At 47.7% G+C, this 17325-nt stretch overlaps 2 protein-coding genes and 1 long non-coding RNA gene across 6 annotated transcripts in view; 2 read left to right on the forward strand and 1 right to left on the reverse strand.

Moving 5' to 3' along the window:
• B4GALT4 (beta-1,4-galactosyltransferase 4) overlaps nucleotides 1-9725 on the reverse strand; it is a 34576-nt gene extending 24851 nt beyond the window's left edge. The window contains exon 1 of one of the 3 annotated variants that reach the window (XM_037388018.1): nucleotides 9704-9725. The gene's annotated coding sequence lies outside the window, so the exon portion shown is untranslated. Of the gene's footprint in view, nucleotides 1-9479; nucleotides 9579-9703 lie in introns of those variants that run through there. The other 2 variants (XM_037388016.1, XM_037388017.1) reach the window with 2 other exon arrangements.
• A 131-nt stretch (nucleotides 9726-9856) lies between these two features.
• The window catches only part of TMEM39A (transmembrane protein 39A), a 28874-nt gene continuing 21405 nt past the window's right edge, over nucleotides 9857-17325 (forward strand). Inside the window, exon 1 of one of the 2 annotated variants that reach the window (XM_037388011.1) lies at nucleotides 9857-10126. In XM_037388011.1, coding sequence (XP_037243908.1) covers nucleotides 10085-10126 — 42 coding nt within the window. In that variant the 5' untranslated portion in view covers nucleotides 9857-10084. Of the gene's footprint in view, nucleotides 10127-16802; nucleotides 17132-17325 lie in introns of those variants that run through there. The other variant, XM_037388012.1, reaches the window with a different exon arrangement.
• Nucleotides 10133-13322, forward strand: LOC119148195. Its single transcript, XR_005104328.1, has 2 exons — nucleotides 10133-12170; nucleotides 12541-13322. It is a non-coding gene; the product is annotated as an uncharacterized LOC119148195 (long non-coding RNA).

The following is a 17325-nucleotide window of genomic DNA, read 5'->3' on the forward strand; positions in this document are numbered from 1 at the left end:
ACATGGGTGAGAAAATGTCTGTGGTGCAACTAAACTCTTCTCATAGCTCTCAAACCTGACTCTAGCTAGATCTGGCCTCCAAAAGGTACAAAGAAACTTTCCCAGGAACATAAAGTGCAACTCTTTTTGTGAAATAAATTATCAATGAAGCATAACCAAACCTAGTTTAGAAATTTACAGCTGACTAAAAGGGCATAGCACTTCAGGCCACAAGGTTAAAAACACCTCAGTACCCATTTCAAAATCCATGGGGAAAAAAAAAAACAGAAAAAAAAGCATTAGTTATCCAAATATGACATCAATCAGAACTCCGAAATCTATGAAAAATGAGAAAGGTCTCCATTTATAGGTAGACATACTCATATCTAGACAGACACTGCAAACTTATTTTAAATAGATCCGTGATCACACTGAGGCACATAAATACTGCATGATCTGTGTTCCCCAGCATTGTATCCATACCAGTAACTGTCCCTGTCCTCTGCAGCTTGTCTGCCAACTCCAGTTCTGTAGCCTGCTATGTTTTTTTGAAGCATATGCCAAATCCTACTTGCTTGCTCCAAGGTTCCTTAGCACTGTTTAGAACAGGCCACCTGTAGAACCGATCAGAATCGCAGTGCTGTATGACCCCTCCATGAACGGGGGGGTCAGTTCTGGTTTTTGAACCTGTTGGCATGAACACAAAGCCCTGACTTGCCCCTCTCCATCCAGGAAGCCCAAAACAGTAAGCAAGGTTCCTGCATGGACAGGACTTCTTCCAAAGGAAACTAGGAAGACCAGAACCCCCAGCGATTTTCATTCAGGGTCTTGCCAACAGAGAAATACACACGCGCTGGAGTCTGACATGCTGTGCAAGCAGAGCAAGCGAGCAACATACATACAAGCTGGCTCCCCACGTAAGGGCTGCAGGGGTCAATCTACCCACTTGCCTAGCACCCCGATCGAAGCCACTAGCATTATAAAGCTTAGAGATACCCAGAAATTCTAGACTAAAGGCTGTTCTTTTTCATCTAAGCAAAATTCCTAGATAGATGAAGACAGTACCAGCAGGAAGACTGGTTGCTGGTAGCCCTGATCTAGATATTAGTGAAGGAAAGTAACCTTATAAACAAGATTTGGTATGTAATTGGAGTTGATAAAAACTCATTATTTTCCAAAGATTTACTTTTCCCCCGATACATTTTTAGATAAAAGTTGTAATGACAACTACGCTGAAGCCTAGACTCACATGACTACTTATCAAAAAAAGTTGCATTCAACAGTATAAATGATCAGTAAGAACACGTTGCCCAAATTTTATTTTCATGTGTTTGTATCTATTAACAATTCACACTGAATGGAACATCTGCAGGACAGCTCCAGAGAGATACTTCCATCTGATGCATGGAAAATTAATTTTTAATTTACACAAACTAATTATCTGACTCTACCTGTTTCGCACTGCACAGTAAAGACAGGTCTCCTATCATGCAGAATTTTCCAGAAGCCCCTGCAACTTCCTCAAGCTCACACACAAATTCCACAGACAGCAGAACAGGTTTAGCAGCAAAAAGGATTCACTTCCACCTAACTTTGAAAATCCTCCTAAATTCAAGCAGGAAATGAAGCATGAAAATGTTCCTTGGGACTGCTTTTATCAGCTCTGTACTATGCAGACTATTATTGAGTATTTTATCTAGGCCAAAATCAAAAGCAGCAATGGGCTAGCTCTGGGAGTATCAAGAAGTATAGCAGTCTTCCTCATTAAATCATCCATGAAAGAATTAAATTCTTGACAACATACAAGATAGAAAGATCACTGTACAGCATCAGCTTCTCTACGCAAGACAGTTCAAGTCCTCAAATTTTACAAGCTAAACCTGCTTTTTTCACAGGCATTTCCTTCTTTTAAACAGATTAGTTTTTTAGCGGGGCATTAAGCTAACAGTTTTTAAACACCTCTTTTACACAACACTTCTATAATCCTATCACCTCTTCCTATTAAAAAAAAAACAAACCACCAACTGCGCTGAGAAATAGTGAAGTCACCGGCTATTAAAAAAACCCAACAAACAAAACAAAAGAAACCCAATCCTCAGACAAACACGCTTTCCACTTCTCCGGATTTCAAGCCAAATGAAGCAAGCACATTAAACCACTCACTGCTGCTGCCACATCCCTCCTTCCTGCAGAGCAGTCACTCCAAGTATGCAGAGCGCCACGCAAGCGGCAGACACTTTTCATCCAGGAAACCCCACACCATAAAGAGATCTCTGTTACCTCTCACGTGCTACAGGAAAGCGCTGAAAACTTGCAGGATGATATGTAAAATAAATAAATAAATAAATAAATAAAAGAACGAAAGAAAAAAACCACCATGTCCCGCTTTTCCCCAGCACTGAGGGGCTCCCTTAGTGCTATCCCACACATCCCTCCCTGGGCTCACCTCGCAGCCAGGCCGGCAGACAGCCTCTCTCCTTTCCTCCCCGCACAGCGAAACCAACACAGGGGCACTCAGGCACATTTTGACAGAGCACTGTGCCAGCTGAAATCCTGCATACATGATTACTGGAATAAACCATCCGATTAGAAACAAAAGGCACAAGCCTTTGCTGCTAAAAGCAAACCACAACTTCTATTAGAGAGCCCTTTTGGCATCTGCTCCAGTTGGAGATTTTTAATGTTAGAGACACCGTTCTTCTGCGTAGATCAAGCTGTTCACCCTCTTGTCCATACCTGTGGAGAAGTCGAGGTGCTACCACTGCGCTCCTCTCCGTTATCAGCCGGCATACCTGCTGCTGACAGTGCCACCACAGACAGAAGCGTGGACTTTATGCAAGGGTGTTTCAACCAGCCTGGCTTACCGACCAGTCTTTTCACCAAAGGTAACTTAGTACTACAAGGTTGTCCCTCAGTGGTGCTTCTTCTACCACTCTGCCCCACAATGCTCTTCTAGCAATCTCACAGAATCAGCAGGATTGAAACAACGAAGGTGTCTCTCTGCCATCTTGCCCATCTGGGGTCCTCCCAGGCTACCAGGGCAGCAGCACCACCACGTTAGCCGTGCTGGCTGAGCTCTGGTCTGGCACACTGCTCCCAGGAAGAGTTTTCTTGCCAACCCACCTGAGCCTCCTCCCTAGCTGCTATATATTAAGCTGACAAACACACTTCCTTCAGTGGAGTCCCACCTACATTTGAGGTATTTTTAAGCACACCCGTGTCAGGGGTGAGGTGGGATTTTCTCATGCTTCCAGTCAACATACAGACAGGAGGAGACCCGAGTACACACAGGATACACGGCTAAGACTGACTGTGTTAGAGGTGGGGAAAGGATTGGTACAGCCTCATGACACGTGTTCATCTCCTGTAACTCACACCTCTTTGAACTTTGTGCGGTATGTAAATTCCAAGCAAGCAGATATTTCAAAGGAAAAAAGTTTGGGACTACTGCATGTTTCAACTGCTCAGCCACATCAGCCAGACCAGCCTGGATCTCAGTTGTCACTGTGTCACTTTCCACTCCAGTCCCCAAACTACACTTTCTCTGCAGCATCAGCTCTCACGCAAACACAGGGTTAGCTGGATCAGGAGGCAAGCAGCATTTCTAGCAGCCTTCTGTGATCCTCGGTCTACCCTTCCCACTGACGAAGGTCAGAACACCTGATACAGCTACATGCAGAGAAGCTTTCAGTGAAATAGAAACGGTTATTTTAGGAGGATGATGATACACATTTCCAGGCAATAACTGGTAACACTCTACAAACTGCTCAAACCAGACAATTTTAAAGTGAAACATATGAGTTAAAAAGAAAAAGACCAAGGTACATTTGTGGAGCCCGATTAGAATAACAGCCACTGCCAGCTAAAGCATTCCAGTTGTGTGGAGAATACTAACAGATGGCTGGCTCCACGCTCTTTTCTTGCTATTTATTACTTGATAACCGTTTGATACTCAATGTAAAAGAAAAGTACTAACAGCTCCAACTCTCTGAATTGCAAACTAAAAAAAGATAAAGAATACATAACACATCAGGAAATAACTGTTGTGGTTTAACCCCAGCCAGCAACTAAGCACCAGACAACCACTTGCTCACTCCGCCCCCGCAGTGCAACAGAAGAAAGAAATGGAAGTGTAAAAGTGAAAAAAAAAAAATCACAGCTTAAGATTAAGACAGCTTAATGGGCCAGAAAAAGGAAGAAAATACTACTGCTAACAATAATAAAAGAATTAGAACATACTAAACAAGTGATTTCTCACCACTCACCGACTGATGCCCAGCCACCTCCCCAGCAGCAGTGCCCAGCCAGCTATCCTCCAGGTTTGCATACCTAGCATGATGTCCCACGGTATGGAATACCCCTTTGGGTCAGCTGTCCTGGCTGTACCCCCTCCCAACTCCTTGTGCCCCTCCAGCCTTCTCACTGGCAGCTCACGAGACGCTGAAAGTCCTTACCTTAGCATAAACATACTTAACACACTGATGGTTTTTAGTTGTTGCTATCTGGATTATTCTCACACTAAATACAAAACACAACACTATACCAGCTACTAGGAAGAAAATTAACTCTATCCCAGCTGAAACCAGGACAATAACCTAGATATTTAGCTTACATAACTTATTATCTCCATGTGCGTGGGCATCACGGAAGAAGCAATTGCAACAAACGTAAGCGAGGAAAGGCCTGGCAGGCAAATACAATAGATCCATTTCATACAAAAGGAGTATCATAGCAGAAAAGCACTGAAAGAGAACTCTCCATACATCCGTAGCTCCAGCATGCAGGATGGAGAAGAAAATATGAGCACCTCAGTTCCAATTTGCTTCGGTTTATGACAAAAGAGCTGAACAGCTCGCTCCACAGGGAACACGCTGGACAAAAAACAGCCCCCGAGTGTTGGTATGAGCGAACTCCATTATCCTTTGAACGTGTGCCACTGATTTTCTGGCTGCTGGACACTCACCCAGCCATTCTCTCACTTCCCCCTTCCCCAACAGGATAGAGGGAGACAATAAGATGAAAAAGCTCGAGGGCTGAGATAAAGACAGGGAGATCAGTTACCAATTACAATGCAAATGCCTATGCAAGACAGACTCAACTTGGGGAAAATTAATTTATCGCCAATTAAAAATACAGTAGGATTGTGAGACAAAAATGACAACACTTTCGCTCTGCTCCCTTCTTCCCAGGCTCAAATTCACTCCTTCATTCCCACCTTCTCTACTCCCCATCCCACAACAGTGCAGGAAGATGGGGAATAGGGTCAGTCCCTAACAGCTCCTCTCTGACACTCCTTCCTCCTCACACTGATCCCCTGCTTCGGCATGGGTCCTTCCCAGGCAGTACAGTCATCAGCTGCTCCAGCATGGGCGCCTTCCACGGGTCAGAGTTCATGCCAGAAAATCTGCTCCTGCGTGGGCTCCTCTCCACAGGCTGCAGTCCCCACCAGGAGCCTGCTCCAGCACAAGCTCTCCACGGGCCGCAGCCTTCTTCAGGGCACATGCACCGGCTGCAGCACAGTGTCCCACGGACTGCAGGGTGGGCATCTACTTCAGCACAGTCCCCTCCACAGGCTGCAGGGTGGGTACCTACCCAGCCCCCAGAGTGCCTCCTCCTTCTCCAACCTTGGTGTTCACAGAGCTGTTCCTCACTTTTGTGGTTCTTTCTTTTCTCCCTCTCCTCACATCTCACAGCTGCTGCACAGCATTTCACACTTTATTAAATGCATTTTCCCCAGCTTTGCTGGTGGGCTCAGCCTTGGCCTGTGGTGGGTCTGTTTTGGGGCTGGCTGGAACTGTGTATTAGCACAGGTACAGCCCCTGGCCTCCTCCAAGAGAGGTCACCCCTGCACCACTACCCCTGCTGCCAACACCTTGCCACCTACACCCAATACAGCTTTTCATTAGCTGAAGCGAAATACTGACTTAAAAGTGATTAAAAGACCCAGCACGTTGCTTGAGATGCATGGCTTCTTAATGATCACTCATACCTATTTACTCAGAATGTATGCCATTTTCTGACTGTGAGTACAGAGCCCTCTGCACCTTGTACCTCAAGCCACAGCACACACCTGTGAGCTACACCTGTGAGCTTCAATGTCCTCTACTGATTCCCAGAATAGTTACTACACACTTCTACCACCTCAGATTAACCAACTGACACTTTTTGACTGTTCATCTAGACCATCACTGGCATGTGTGGCATAACTATTCCACCACAGCTAAGCAAATCTACCTTGAGTTGGTAGACCAACTCACAGTTTCAGCAATGCAGAAGAAATTTCAGTTGACATTTTCACTTAATACAGGGCTCTAGAGAAATCTTGGCTTTAGCATTATTCTGTTTCAGTGCTTTACACTGATCTCAAATATTATATAGTGGATGTACAGCTACTTTTAACATTCCCAGGCAACTTGGTGAGCAAGTTGCAGACATTTTTATGTAGTCACTTATAAAACAGAGGCCCAGCTCTTGGCAAATACTCAGCACCTAAAACATCACATTAAGATTTCTGAGATTACCAAAGGAAAAGCCTATGCCTTCTTTACTAAGCAAGCACAGAGACTTTGCTTCAAATGATCCAACTTCATCATTAACAAGCACAGGCCAATTGAGCAGGTGCTACTCCAATACTCCAGGTACAGTTTGCACTTCCCCAAGATGTAACGAACTGATTTTACACTAGGAAATGCAATCTAATGTCTCCAGGCCAAGAAACACGTTTATGAACAGCCTTTCCTGTTACATTGCTACAGCTGAGCCACTGACCTCACTGACACAGCACTGTTAAGACTGAGCACAAAGAGATGGAGCAAGGCATACAGCAAAGAGTATTGGCAGAGCCTGTAAGCACCTAACTGCTAACCACAGAAATATCTTTTAAAGAAATACAGCACATTTTAAAAATACCTTCCCCTCCAAGGTCAGTGGAATATCCTGAAAAAGCACATGGTGAACCAGATTTCTGTGAACACAGGAATCTCATGTACAATGGGAAGCCAAGGTCATGATTCAGCTCAGCAATGCCCTATCTTTTCCTGGCAGCTGCCGCCTTGCTGCAGTGGCATCAGTCAGTATGGATGTCAGATGTCAGACACCTTGCCACTTTACAAAACAACAAAAAAAAATAAAACGCCATTTCTAGCCAAAATTCCTCACTCGCCTCTCTCCTGCACAAAAAATAACATCTGAGAAAAACACTATATTAAAGCAATGCACATTCTTATTTCAGCTTTAAGTACTTCACAGTACATTTTTTAAACCAAAGTGTCAGCCACATAGCTAAAGCCATACAGGACAGAAGTTGAAGTAGTAAGTATAGACCTGTGGCTACTTAACACATTTCTACTTTTCAGTTTACAAGTATCTATGAACAAAGTTGTAAAAAAACCAAACTAATTGTAGATGTATTATGAAAGCATAACTAAGAACAGAATCCCGTTAATTGTTTCTCATTTTCACTCATGCAGTAGTACTTCAACATAGGAAGCGTACCAAAGACGTTCCAGGTGAAGCTTCCTTAGGCATGAACAGATTTTACTGTTGGGGTTTTTTATTATTATTTTTGCAGTCTTATCTCAATAAGGATTACAAATTGCCAGTGCCTAATGCAGATGTCTATCAAGAAACCATGTAGACAGCACAACTTTTGTTAAGCTATTAAATGCACAGGACCTTTTCCGTGTTAGAACACAATTTACATCTATGCTGAATTTCCACCAATCTGCAGATAGATTTTTATTCAGGAGAAAAGTTTCAAGTACACAATTTAAGAGCTCTATCTCACATCCTTTGAAAGTGTTACGGCCTAGAACAGGATCTGACAGAATTCAAAACTGTTCCAACAATTCTAGTTCAAGATAGCAGCAAACAATTTTAATCAAATACTTGTGGAAGTAATTCTAAAAACATATCCCTGAGAATTGGGATACTATTAAAACCTTTTGGACAAGCAGCTCAGTAAAATTTTAAGCAATGGGAGATAGTGTACCACTCACTCTCACACTGAGTTACTAATCTCTTTCCTTCCCATCTCACCAGAACTTGCTGGGGAGTCTGAAGAACTAACTAGAAGTGAGATGTGATGTGGACTCCTCCTCTCCTACTCCCTCAGGGTTAAAGAGCTCCTGTCCCTCTACAACCCTCCTCCCTCAAGCAGCAGCAGGGCTTTAGCTCTTTTGGGGAGCAAGAGAGAAGGTGGAGGGGTATGATACTTAAGTCAGAAGCAGAGTAGGGGAAACAGGCTCCTTTCCAACCCTTCACTTCTCTTTACTGTGCAGGTATTGCCACTCCCCAACTCACTGATAAATAAAATTAGCTGCAAGAGTTCAGAAGTCAACTACAAGACTGAAGACTGAGGGGCACACAAGATTAGTGCTGCAGATGCCCCACCAGCAAGAGATCCAAAAATTTTGCTATTACTTAGAACTGCATACATTTAGTAGCATTATCCTAACAGTTTAAAAGGATTATCTGAGTTACAGCACATGATAACTTTATCTCACAGTTCGCTGCCTGACAAATGTTACCCAGCTGCTGCTTGCAGCAGCAGCACTGCATGTATGCTATAAAAATAAATACATCGAGATAACACACTGATAGCTGCAAGGCATATTAGCTGGAGGTATGCCAAAGCAACTCCAACAGAGGAAGAAAAAAAACCAACACAGAAACACAATACTTATAAACCCCCTAAATATGTTAAAAACTATGAAGAGAGAAAACAATGGAAGCTCTCTCTCACTGTTTTACAATATTTCAATGTCCCATTTAACACACTACAAAAACCTCTGCCTCTGAAGCAAAAAACAGCTAGCCCAGTTGCACACGTGCCTGTGCTCCAGCTTCTCCATGAGCGAAATGGAGAAAACAATACCAAGTACTGAATTTACTTTACTACAAAGCCATTCAAAAGCCTGAGTTGAAATGAAAACACCGGTACACTACATCCATCCTCCGGACTTATGATCTCCAATCCCAATACAGTAAGTGCTTCCACCTCGTATTTAATTTTTAGACAGGTAACTGCTTCCGACTGTACGATGGAATTACGTACGGGCAGACTTTTCGGCAGGATCGCATCCCCGAGACCTGCCTTTGATGCTGACAGGGGCGGCCGCAGCGGGGTCCCTGCAGCAGGGCGAGGGAGCCAGTGCCCGCCGCACCACCCGCGCACAGGATAAGGGCGGCCAAACCCCCTTCGCTAAGGGATCTCAAACCCAAACACCGTCCGGATATCAGTTATGCCCCCCACTCATTTTCCACCTTTTTTTTTTTTTTAACCCGTCCCTTCACAATTTTATCCAGTCCCAACGCCCCGCTTCCTCAGCAGCCCACCCGCCCACCGACCCACCGACCGACCGCGGTGAAGGGGGGAGCAGGCCGGCCGGGCTCCCCCTCACGGGCCGGGGCTCCCCCTCACGGGCCGGGCACCCCCTCACGGGCCGGGGCACCCCCGGGCACCCCCTCACGGCGCTTATTTCACCGCCGCTCGTACTTACGAGCCCCCAGCCCGCGCCCCCCGCGCGGCCGCCACAGCCCTCCCGGCGCCCCAGGGCCACGCCGCCACGCGCGCAGGCGCCCTGCCGCGCGCCCCCGCCCCGCCCCGCCCCGCCGCTGCCGGAGGCCCAGGGCGGGGGACACGGCGCGGGGCGGGGTGGGGGCGGGGCGGGGGGTCTTCGCTTTCCGAAGGGAACGGCGGTGATGGGCCGCGGCCGGCGCTGACCTGCCGGTAGCGCTCCGCACCGCCGCCGATGCCAGCCCACCGCCAACCATAGAGCGGCGGGGACAGAGCGGCCGCCGCCCGCCACAGAGATCCCCTCCCGGCGGGGGGATAGAGCGACCCCGCGGTGGCGGCCGGTCCCCCCCGCCCGCCGTGGCAGCTCGGCGGCGGGGCTGAGGCAGCGGGCCCTGCCCGCGCGTTTGCTGTAGGATTTCGGAGCCCGCTCGGGTGGCGTGGCTGTGCCAGCACGGCCGGGGGCGCTGGGCTGGGGGCCCGAGCTGTGCCGGGCCCGGCCGTGCTGGAGGCCGGGGGCCGTGCCGGCCTGCGCGCTGCTGCCGCGCCTCAGAACGCACCGCGTGTAGCGCTTCTTTACAGCTACATCAGATGGGGCTGGGCAGGAGTTCTTCGAATCTCAAAAAACGGGAGGTAAGATGCCTGCTTCCAGAACCTCCTTGCTCAGGAAGGTGTTCCCCTTCCTTCATCATCAGAGGGCTTTCTGGGTCGGCCCCGAACGGTGCAAGCAAAACCCCTTCTAGCGTACGTGCCCGCATGCAGGTGGCTGAGAGGTTTTATCTGTTTATCTTCATACTTGAAAAAGCCTCAACATCAAAGGTATTTTCACCTGCGGTACAAATTAGATCACCATATGGATTAACCAAAGTTTGTGTTGTTATAATGAAAACATTTGTTCCTCTGTGCACAATTTTCCAGCCTAACTGGCCCCACCTGCCAAAAAGGAACAATTTATTTTAAATTATTTCGTCAAAATATCAAACCTATTTCACTGGCAACATCAAGAAAAGGAAAAGGGGAGCAGTAGGGGTGACCACGGTGCTGCCCTGCTGAGTCCGCTTGGCTCTAGGGTAAGCCTTCATACGTGCCTGCCAGGAGCTGGAATATACCACCCAGACCTTGAAGTTGCACCCAAGAGAAATCGGCTGTCAACGCTAAGAAAGCCCTTCAAGAAAAAGACAAAATTCATCCTCCTTTGTGGTGAGAAATTACTTCTGTTAAAAGAACCAGAGAGGAGAAAACTTATGTTTAAATTGTAGGAAATTGCATGAAGCAAAATGTTGCAAATGCTTTTACAAGTAAAAATAAACTCCACTGAAACTGTCAGATCTGAGAGAGAAAGGCTAGTGTTAAATTCCTTCTGTTTGTAAATAGTAAAGGATGTTGATAATCCAAAATTAAAAGATACATGAGCAGTTGTCCAGTAAAAGCTGTATGAGTAGTGCCTCTTCTAATGGTATAAGTCACACCTATTAATGGTTTTAGTTGGGTTTTATAATCTTATGTAATTGTAAAATCCAGATGCTGCTTGCTGATTGTAACCAAATCTGCCAAAGCAGCATCGGTCTCAATGATAGTAACTTTCTGATAATGCTGTCAGAGTCAGTTACAGATAAAGAAGACACTCTGCTGAGTGACAGAGAGCATTAGTCATTATTCAACCCAGGGAGAGTGTATTGGCATTATCCAGCTTGTCAGTCCACATGCATATGACCGATTTAAGCAGCGTGTATCTGAAATCCCATCACACACAGCAAATCACATTTTCACTCGTCTGCAGACCAACAAAGATAGGTAAGCAAACGATGAGACCTAAAACTACTATGGTGAGGGTCTCGCAGGATAGGGAAGGGGAGAGGAGATGGCCAAAGGTATGTGTGAAGATGCTAGAAGCAAATTGGGGTGTGCAGAGCATCTGCAAGTGCTGTGTGGACTTGGAGGTGTCGGGGATACTGTGTTGCATAAAGAGGTATAAAGGATGCGTGGGAAACGGGCTATTGCAGTGAAGGCATCATGAGAGATGTGGGAAATAAATACGCTGAGAACAGCAATTAATTCAATTTATAGCCCATGGAATGCTGTGGTAATCTGATATAAGCACTTCTATGGCTACGCTTTTATACAAGTTCTTCTCTGTGTTTTCTTCCACAAGTGTTCTTATCTGGCAAGTTTAACATTTGTCAAACTTACTTTAAACAGGCTTCTTCCCTCTGGACTAGATGTTATGTTTGTTCCAAAAACTAAAACCCTCTCCCATGGGAACGGAGTCGGTATTGGTATTGAGAAGGGTCCTGAGTTTGAGGTCTCCTTCAGTGATCTGTCTTTAATCTTTTATTACACAAAACCTTACATTTCCCCCTACCTCAGTAATTCAGGTTATCCTGGTCTTTCACTGTTGATTTTGATCTCCCCTGTAGAATATGGCAAGGACTGAACGTAAGCTACCCAGAATATGAGCCATGTATCATCGGGCCACACGCCACATGCAAATGTAGTAGAAGCTAGGTTTTCCCAACTGTCCCGGTGACTCAAGGTTTTCAAAGTGTAAAATGGTATTTTTGAAATCTTTGAATGGAAGTAATGCCATCCAATAAATAATTACCTGTAAACTTGGTAGCAGGTATTTCAGTGGAATTCTACATCTCGAGTTTGGAGGACACACAGATGGCACGCTGAGGTGAGGAACAGACATTTTTTTTTCCCTGTCTGGGAAGAGGGTGTGATTGCAGACAGAAAACCTGATGCTTCATCAGTGTCCTTAGCACAGCATAAACGGTTTCCCTCAGAAATCAAATCCATACCAGCAGGTTCTTAGTGCTACTAAAAAATTACCAATGAAGTGAGCAGGAGCATGTAGTTTTACCTCAATGCAGCACCACAGAAATAGCAAAATTTCTGAGCAATCAGAACATGGGTCATTTAGGTCTGTTTCTGTTAGTGTTACTATTTGCTGAGCAGGAGTAGGTTTTAAAGCCCTGTGGGTTAGTTTCCTATTCACATGGACTTTGGTGATCTGAACTAAAATTGTTCCATAACATGACTTGCAGAAGCTGTTTGGAAGCACTGCTTTCTTGGATGTGGATACAAAGTCCACATTGAACGCCTTCCCCTGCAGCAAGTGTGAAAGCAGCCTTTCTCTTCATCTCTGTTCTTCAGTCTCACAGTTTAACCACAGCCCTTTTACCTGAGAAATCTTTTGGATGAAAGCTGTTTGCCTGATGCAGTGTGGCCTCAGGAGGTGAGCAACAGTAGTGACCCTTTCCTGCATGCAGCTGTGATACAGAGGAACCGTCAGAAGGGAGATTTGACTTCCCAGGTGGTGTTTTGCACACAAAATCCAACTGCTGCCTGTGTGGCCACATGGAGGTCTGCCTCAGGTGTTTAGACATCAGTGACTCACGATCCCCATGACACTAGTATTTTCTGCAAGTGTTAATACAGCTGTGTTAAATCCAGAGTTCTGTGCTCCTGTTTTTACTGCCTTACTCAGCTACACCCTCTTTCAAAACGAGGAGCCCAGTCCTAGTACACACTAAGTAAACATTCTGCGGCACACAATAACATCTATGGAAATATGCTCTGGAGGTAATTGCGTACTGTCACCGTTGTGCAAGTCAGCAAAGCAGAGCTCATTTTAATGTGGGTCAGGTGCCGATAACAGTGTGGTGTCAGTAGCGAGGAGTTTAGACTGGGCTTCAAAAGTTATTCCAGCAACTGATGGACATTCAAGCAATTGGTTCGCGCTGGATTTCATGTTGTTGCAGCTATGCTGTTAGTGGTACCCAGCCCCATCTGGATATGCTGTTTTGCTGAGTGACTGGATGCTAAGTAAAAATGAATTCCAAATCAAATATAATAAAAAATGCTGTTTATTATATTACAATATAATAAAGGAAAATAGCATGCAATATCATAAAAGGAAACAGTGCTTGTTATTATGCACAATATGATAAAAGAGCAATAGGAGTGAAGCATCAAATTATTACTGCAAACATTACAGAAACTAAGAAAAAGATACATCACCAATCACCACTTAAATATCATCCAGGCCCACGCTTCGGCTGGGAAGACCCGTTGCAGCTGGTACCAGGAGTCTCTCAGTAACTGGGAAAATTCCTACACGGTGCACCCACCTGTAGGTGAGGCTTCTGGCCCAGTCCCAGTGCTTGCCTGCCTTTATACTCGATGACAAACAAAACTAGTTTACACACCTAGTGTAAGTAAACTTTTAAGTTTAGGCGAAGTGCAGACGTGCGCTATCTCATGATTGGTAAGGTTCACACACGCCAGGGACGTTGGCCAGATGCCCAAGTGTGGGGTTACCGGCACAATATTTATTGTCTGGATGGTCCTGCTCATACGTTGCTTGTTCAGGGGGCTCAGGACAAACACCACCTGCTTATTAAAGTTGTTCTTGAGCTCCCTGTCCAAGTTATGCAATCCCTAATTAAAGACAAAGACTTTTCCATAAGCAGTAATCAATTTCATAAATTTTCACCACATATGCATACACAAGACCAAAGTCACGTCTTTGCTTTGTCAAGGTAAGGCTTTGACTCTTGAGTTAAATAACACTTGTTATCCAGGGTAAATTTACAGAACTGTTCAGGGTCACACCTATTTATGTCCCACAGATTGTGGGGCAATACCCTGGAGTGAAAGGGTAGAGGGGATGTTTGATAAAATTAAAAAGAAAGGAGTTAAATCAGTAAGATTGGAAAGGGATCTGAAACAGGAGGGAGGGAAAGTGAGTGGCAAAGCAAAAGGGTTTAGGTCTTCTAAAGGACAGCAGAAAACAGACGTGAAGCATGGCAGAAGTGAGAAGCAGATGAAAAGGGCATTAACCTGAAATACCAGAAAGGAAATGAGAGTTAGAAGAAAACAGGAACAGAGGTAAAGACAGGCAAAATCAAGTGTGCTGCTGGCTGAGAGTGTAAGAAGTTTTACACCATTAGTGTTTGCTGGGGTACTGTCTGGTGGGGAAAGACGTGGTGGTGCGTGATTCAGGTTGACTGTTCTGTCAAAGTCCCTGCAGCAGTTACACATTTAATCAGAGAGGAAGGGTCTTTTTGAACATGGGTGCCTCTACTTTCCTGGGCTTCTCACACATGTAATCCGGTGTTTCATGTAATAAAGCCCCATGCAAGGGTTAGCTAGCGCACTAGGGGCATTCCGCAAAATGTAACAAGGACGGTCTCATCTTTCCCATTCTGCCTGGGCTGCTCCTTGCTCCTCAGTACTGGCTTCCTTAGGTTGGTTCGTATTACAGTTTCCTTGCAAATATGAGGAGACCAAGGACCCAAACGTTCACACAGCTCTTTGATGAATTCAGTGATAAAACTACAACACACCATAGATTGGCCACAAGGACCCAGGCAGATAAACGCAAAATATTCCTGAAAAAGCATTATCCAGAATCGATGGGAATAAATGGTCACTCCGCAATTGTTCTGGGCTCATGCTGTTTCCGTGTGAGAATGAGAAAGGAAAAGATGAGGCACCCAAGTCTCCATAGCATTTCATTGAATTCTGTAGAGCATAACCATTAATAAGTAGTATGCTAGAGTGGAGGGTATGTAAACCTTAAAATATCCAAAGTTGTCAGGTTGTTAGACTAACTTTTACAAATAACACAGTTACTTCTGTAAGTCAAAATGCACAGGAGCTGTAAGATTCTTCTGCACGTATCCAGGCTTGAACTGGTGTTCAGATTTGCCGCTGAGAAGGAATTTCACCCCTGTTGAATTAGCACAGACCTGTCTCCTGCCTCACTGTGCCCTGCTGCACGGCTCCATCAGCCAAGATCTCCTGGGCATGTTTTACACAAAGAGCAGCTTTCTCTTGGAGCAGGGGCCTCGGGCCTTAAACACACCTGCACTGAGGTTAAGAACAATGTATTTTTTGAAAAATTTCACAGCTTGGTTTGAGGGTTTTTTCCCAGCTGATCCAGAATAATAGAAGGTTTTGGCAGATTTCCTGGTACAAGGTGTGTATCACAGAGTTGCACACAGGGCTATGGGCACGGTCTGCTGGTCCAGCTGGGCTGTCACTGGTCGTTGCTGTGGCTACAGGGGGAGGGATGAGCAAAGCCGAGGCACACGCGGGTCTGTTTGGAGTGTGGCAGCTGCGGTCCAGTTCGTAGACATGACAATTATCTGAAGATGCTGCTGAGGCTGAAGGAAGGAAAGTGAAGGCACAGACCCTGAGCTGTTGGCAGGGAATGAGGAGGGAGAATCCTGTATCAGAAACAAGCCCAACCACCCTGATAAGCCACAGAGACTTTACCAGACCCCTTTCCAGAGCATTGGTTTGAAACAGAACAGTGGAGAGGGTTGGTGAGGCCAGCTCTGTCCCATGTATCGCAGCCGCCCGGTTCTCAGGGTACTTTTAAGTGGTGCGTCCCCACGCAGGATTGCCTACTGCTCACACACCAGGTTCTTTCTTTCCTCCAGTATTTGCTCTCGCTCCCTGGGAGAGCTTTCTTGTTGCGATTGTGAAAGCTAATAAATAATTATTTTGTTTATAATAAATATAATAAAGCTAATAAATACATAAATAAAGCGATTTTCACCGCTATATCTCCCCAGCTTTGGGCTGGCACCTACAAGCTGTCCCAGAAGTCACTCGAAAGAAAGATGCCCCTTTGGGAAAGGCGCTCAGGAAAGCCTTGGCTTGGCTTGGTGGCCAGCCCGTGATGGTTTGCTGCCGCTCGGCGGCTGCTGCAGCCAGTGCCCGGTGTCCCGGCCGCACCGCCCGCTCCCCCCGGCTCCGCGGGCTGACGGGGGGCGCAGGCGGGGACCGGACCCTGGCCCGGGGCCCAGCGGGGCACGTCGAGGCTCCAGCTGTTGCTGCTCACTCGCGGGGTAAGCAGAGTTGCTGGCTGTAATGAAGCTGTTGGTTGTGATTATTTCATTAATTTTTTTGGGGGTGTCTCACGATGCAAAACGTGGCGCTTTCTGGATTTATTATCGTGACTAGAGCGACAAAAGCGTTCCCGGTGCAACGGGGCGCGGATAAGGGACGGAGCATCTCCCCCTGGAGGCTCCGTGCCGTGCCGTGCCGTGCCGTGCCGTGCCGTGCCGTGCCGTGCCGTGCCGTGCCGTGCCGTGCCGTGCCGTGCCGTGCCGTGCCCTGGGGCTCCGCACGCCCCGCGCCGCCCCGGCCCCGCCGCCCCTGCTGCTGCCACCACCAAGATGGCGGCGCGGCCGGCCCGCCCCGCCCCGCAGCGCCCGTCCCTCCCTGGGCCGGCCGGGGCCGCGGCCGCCGCGGTGGCTGCTGCCGCCGCCGCCTGTCGCCCTGTGATGAGAGCATCAGCCCTCACTGCCACGTCTCCCGGGCAGCTGCGGCGGCGGCAGCCGGCGGTGTGCAGGGCCGCGCCGGGGCGCCGAGGCTGGGCCAGCCGCCTCTTCCCGGCCCTTCCCCTCCCGCCGCGGCCGCCCGCTCTGCCTCCTGCCGCGCCGCGGGGCGCCGGGCCGGGGGTCTGCCCGGCGGGACGAGCCGCGCTCCGCGGGCACCCGCCGCCGCAGCCTCGCCCCCCGCCGGCGGGCCGGGGGGCTGCGGGGGCCGGGGCTCGCCGCCGGGCCGGGGACCCCGCTGCCGGCTGATGTCCGAGCCGCGCCGCCGGCCGCGCGTGGATGTGTGAGTACCGGCCCCCGCGGGGGCCCGGGGGGGCGAGGGGCGCAGCCGGGCCGGGCCGGGCCCCCGCAGCTCTGTGTGTCTGTGTGCGTGTGTGTGCTGGCTCCTGGGCTTTGCGTCGGTCCTGCCGGTGCGTTACGGCACCTGCTCCCCGGCTTCTCGCTTTCGGCGTGTCCCCGTGTGCCAGGGCGGCGCAG

The sequence above is a fragment of the Falco rusticolus genome, chromosome 5 (assembly GCF_015220075.1).
Source record: "Falco rusticolus isolate bFalRus1 chromosome 5, bFalRus1.pri, whole genome shotgun sequence".
NCBI classification, from domain to species: domain Eukaryota; kingdom Metazoa; phylum Chordata; class Aves; order Falconiformes; family Falconidae; genus Falco; species Falco rusticolus.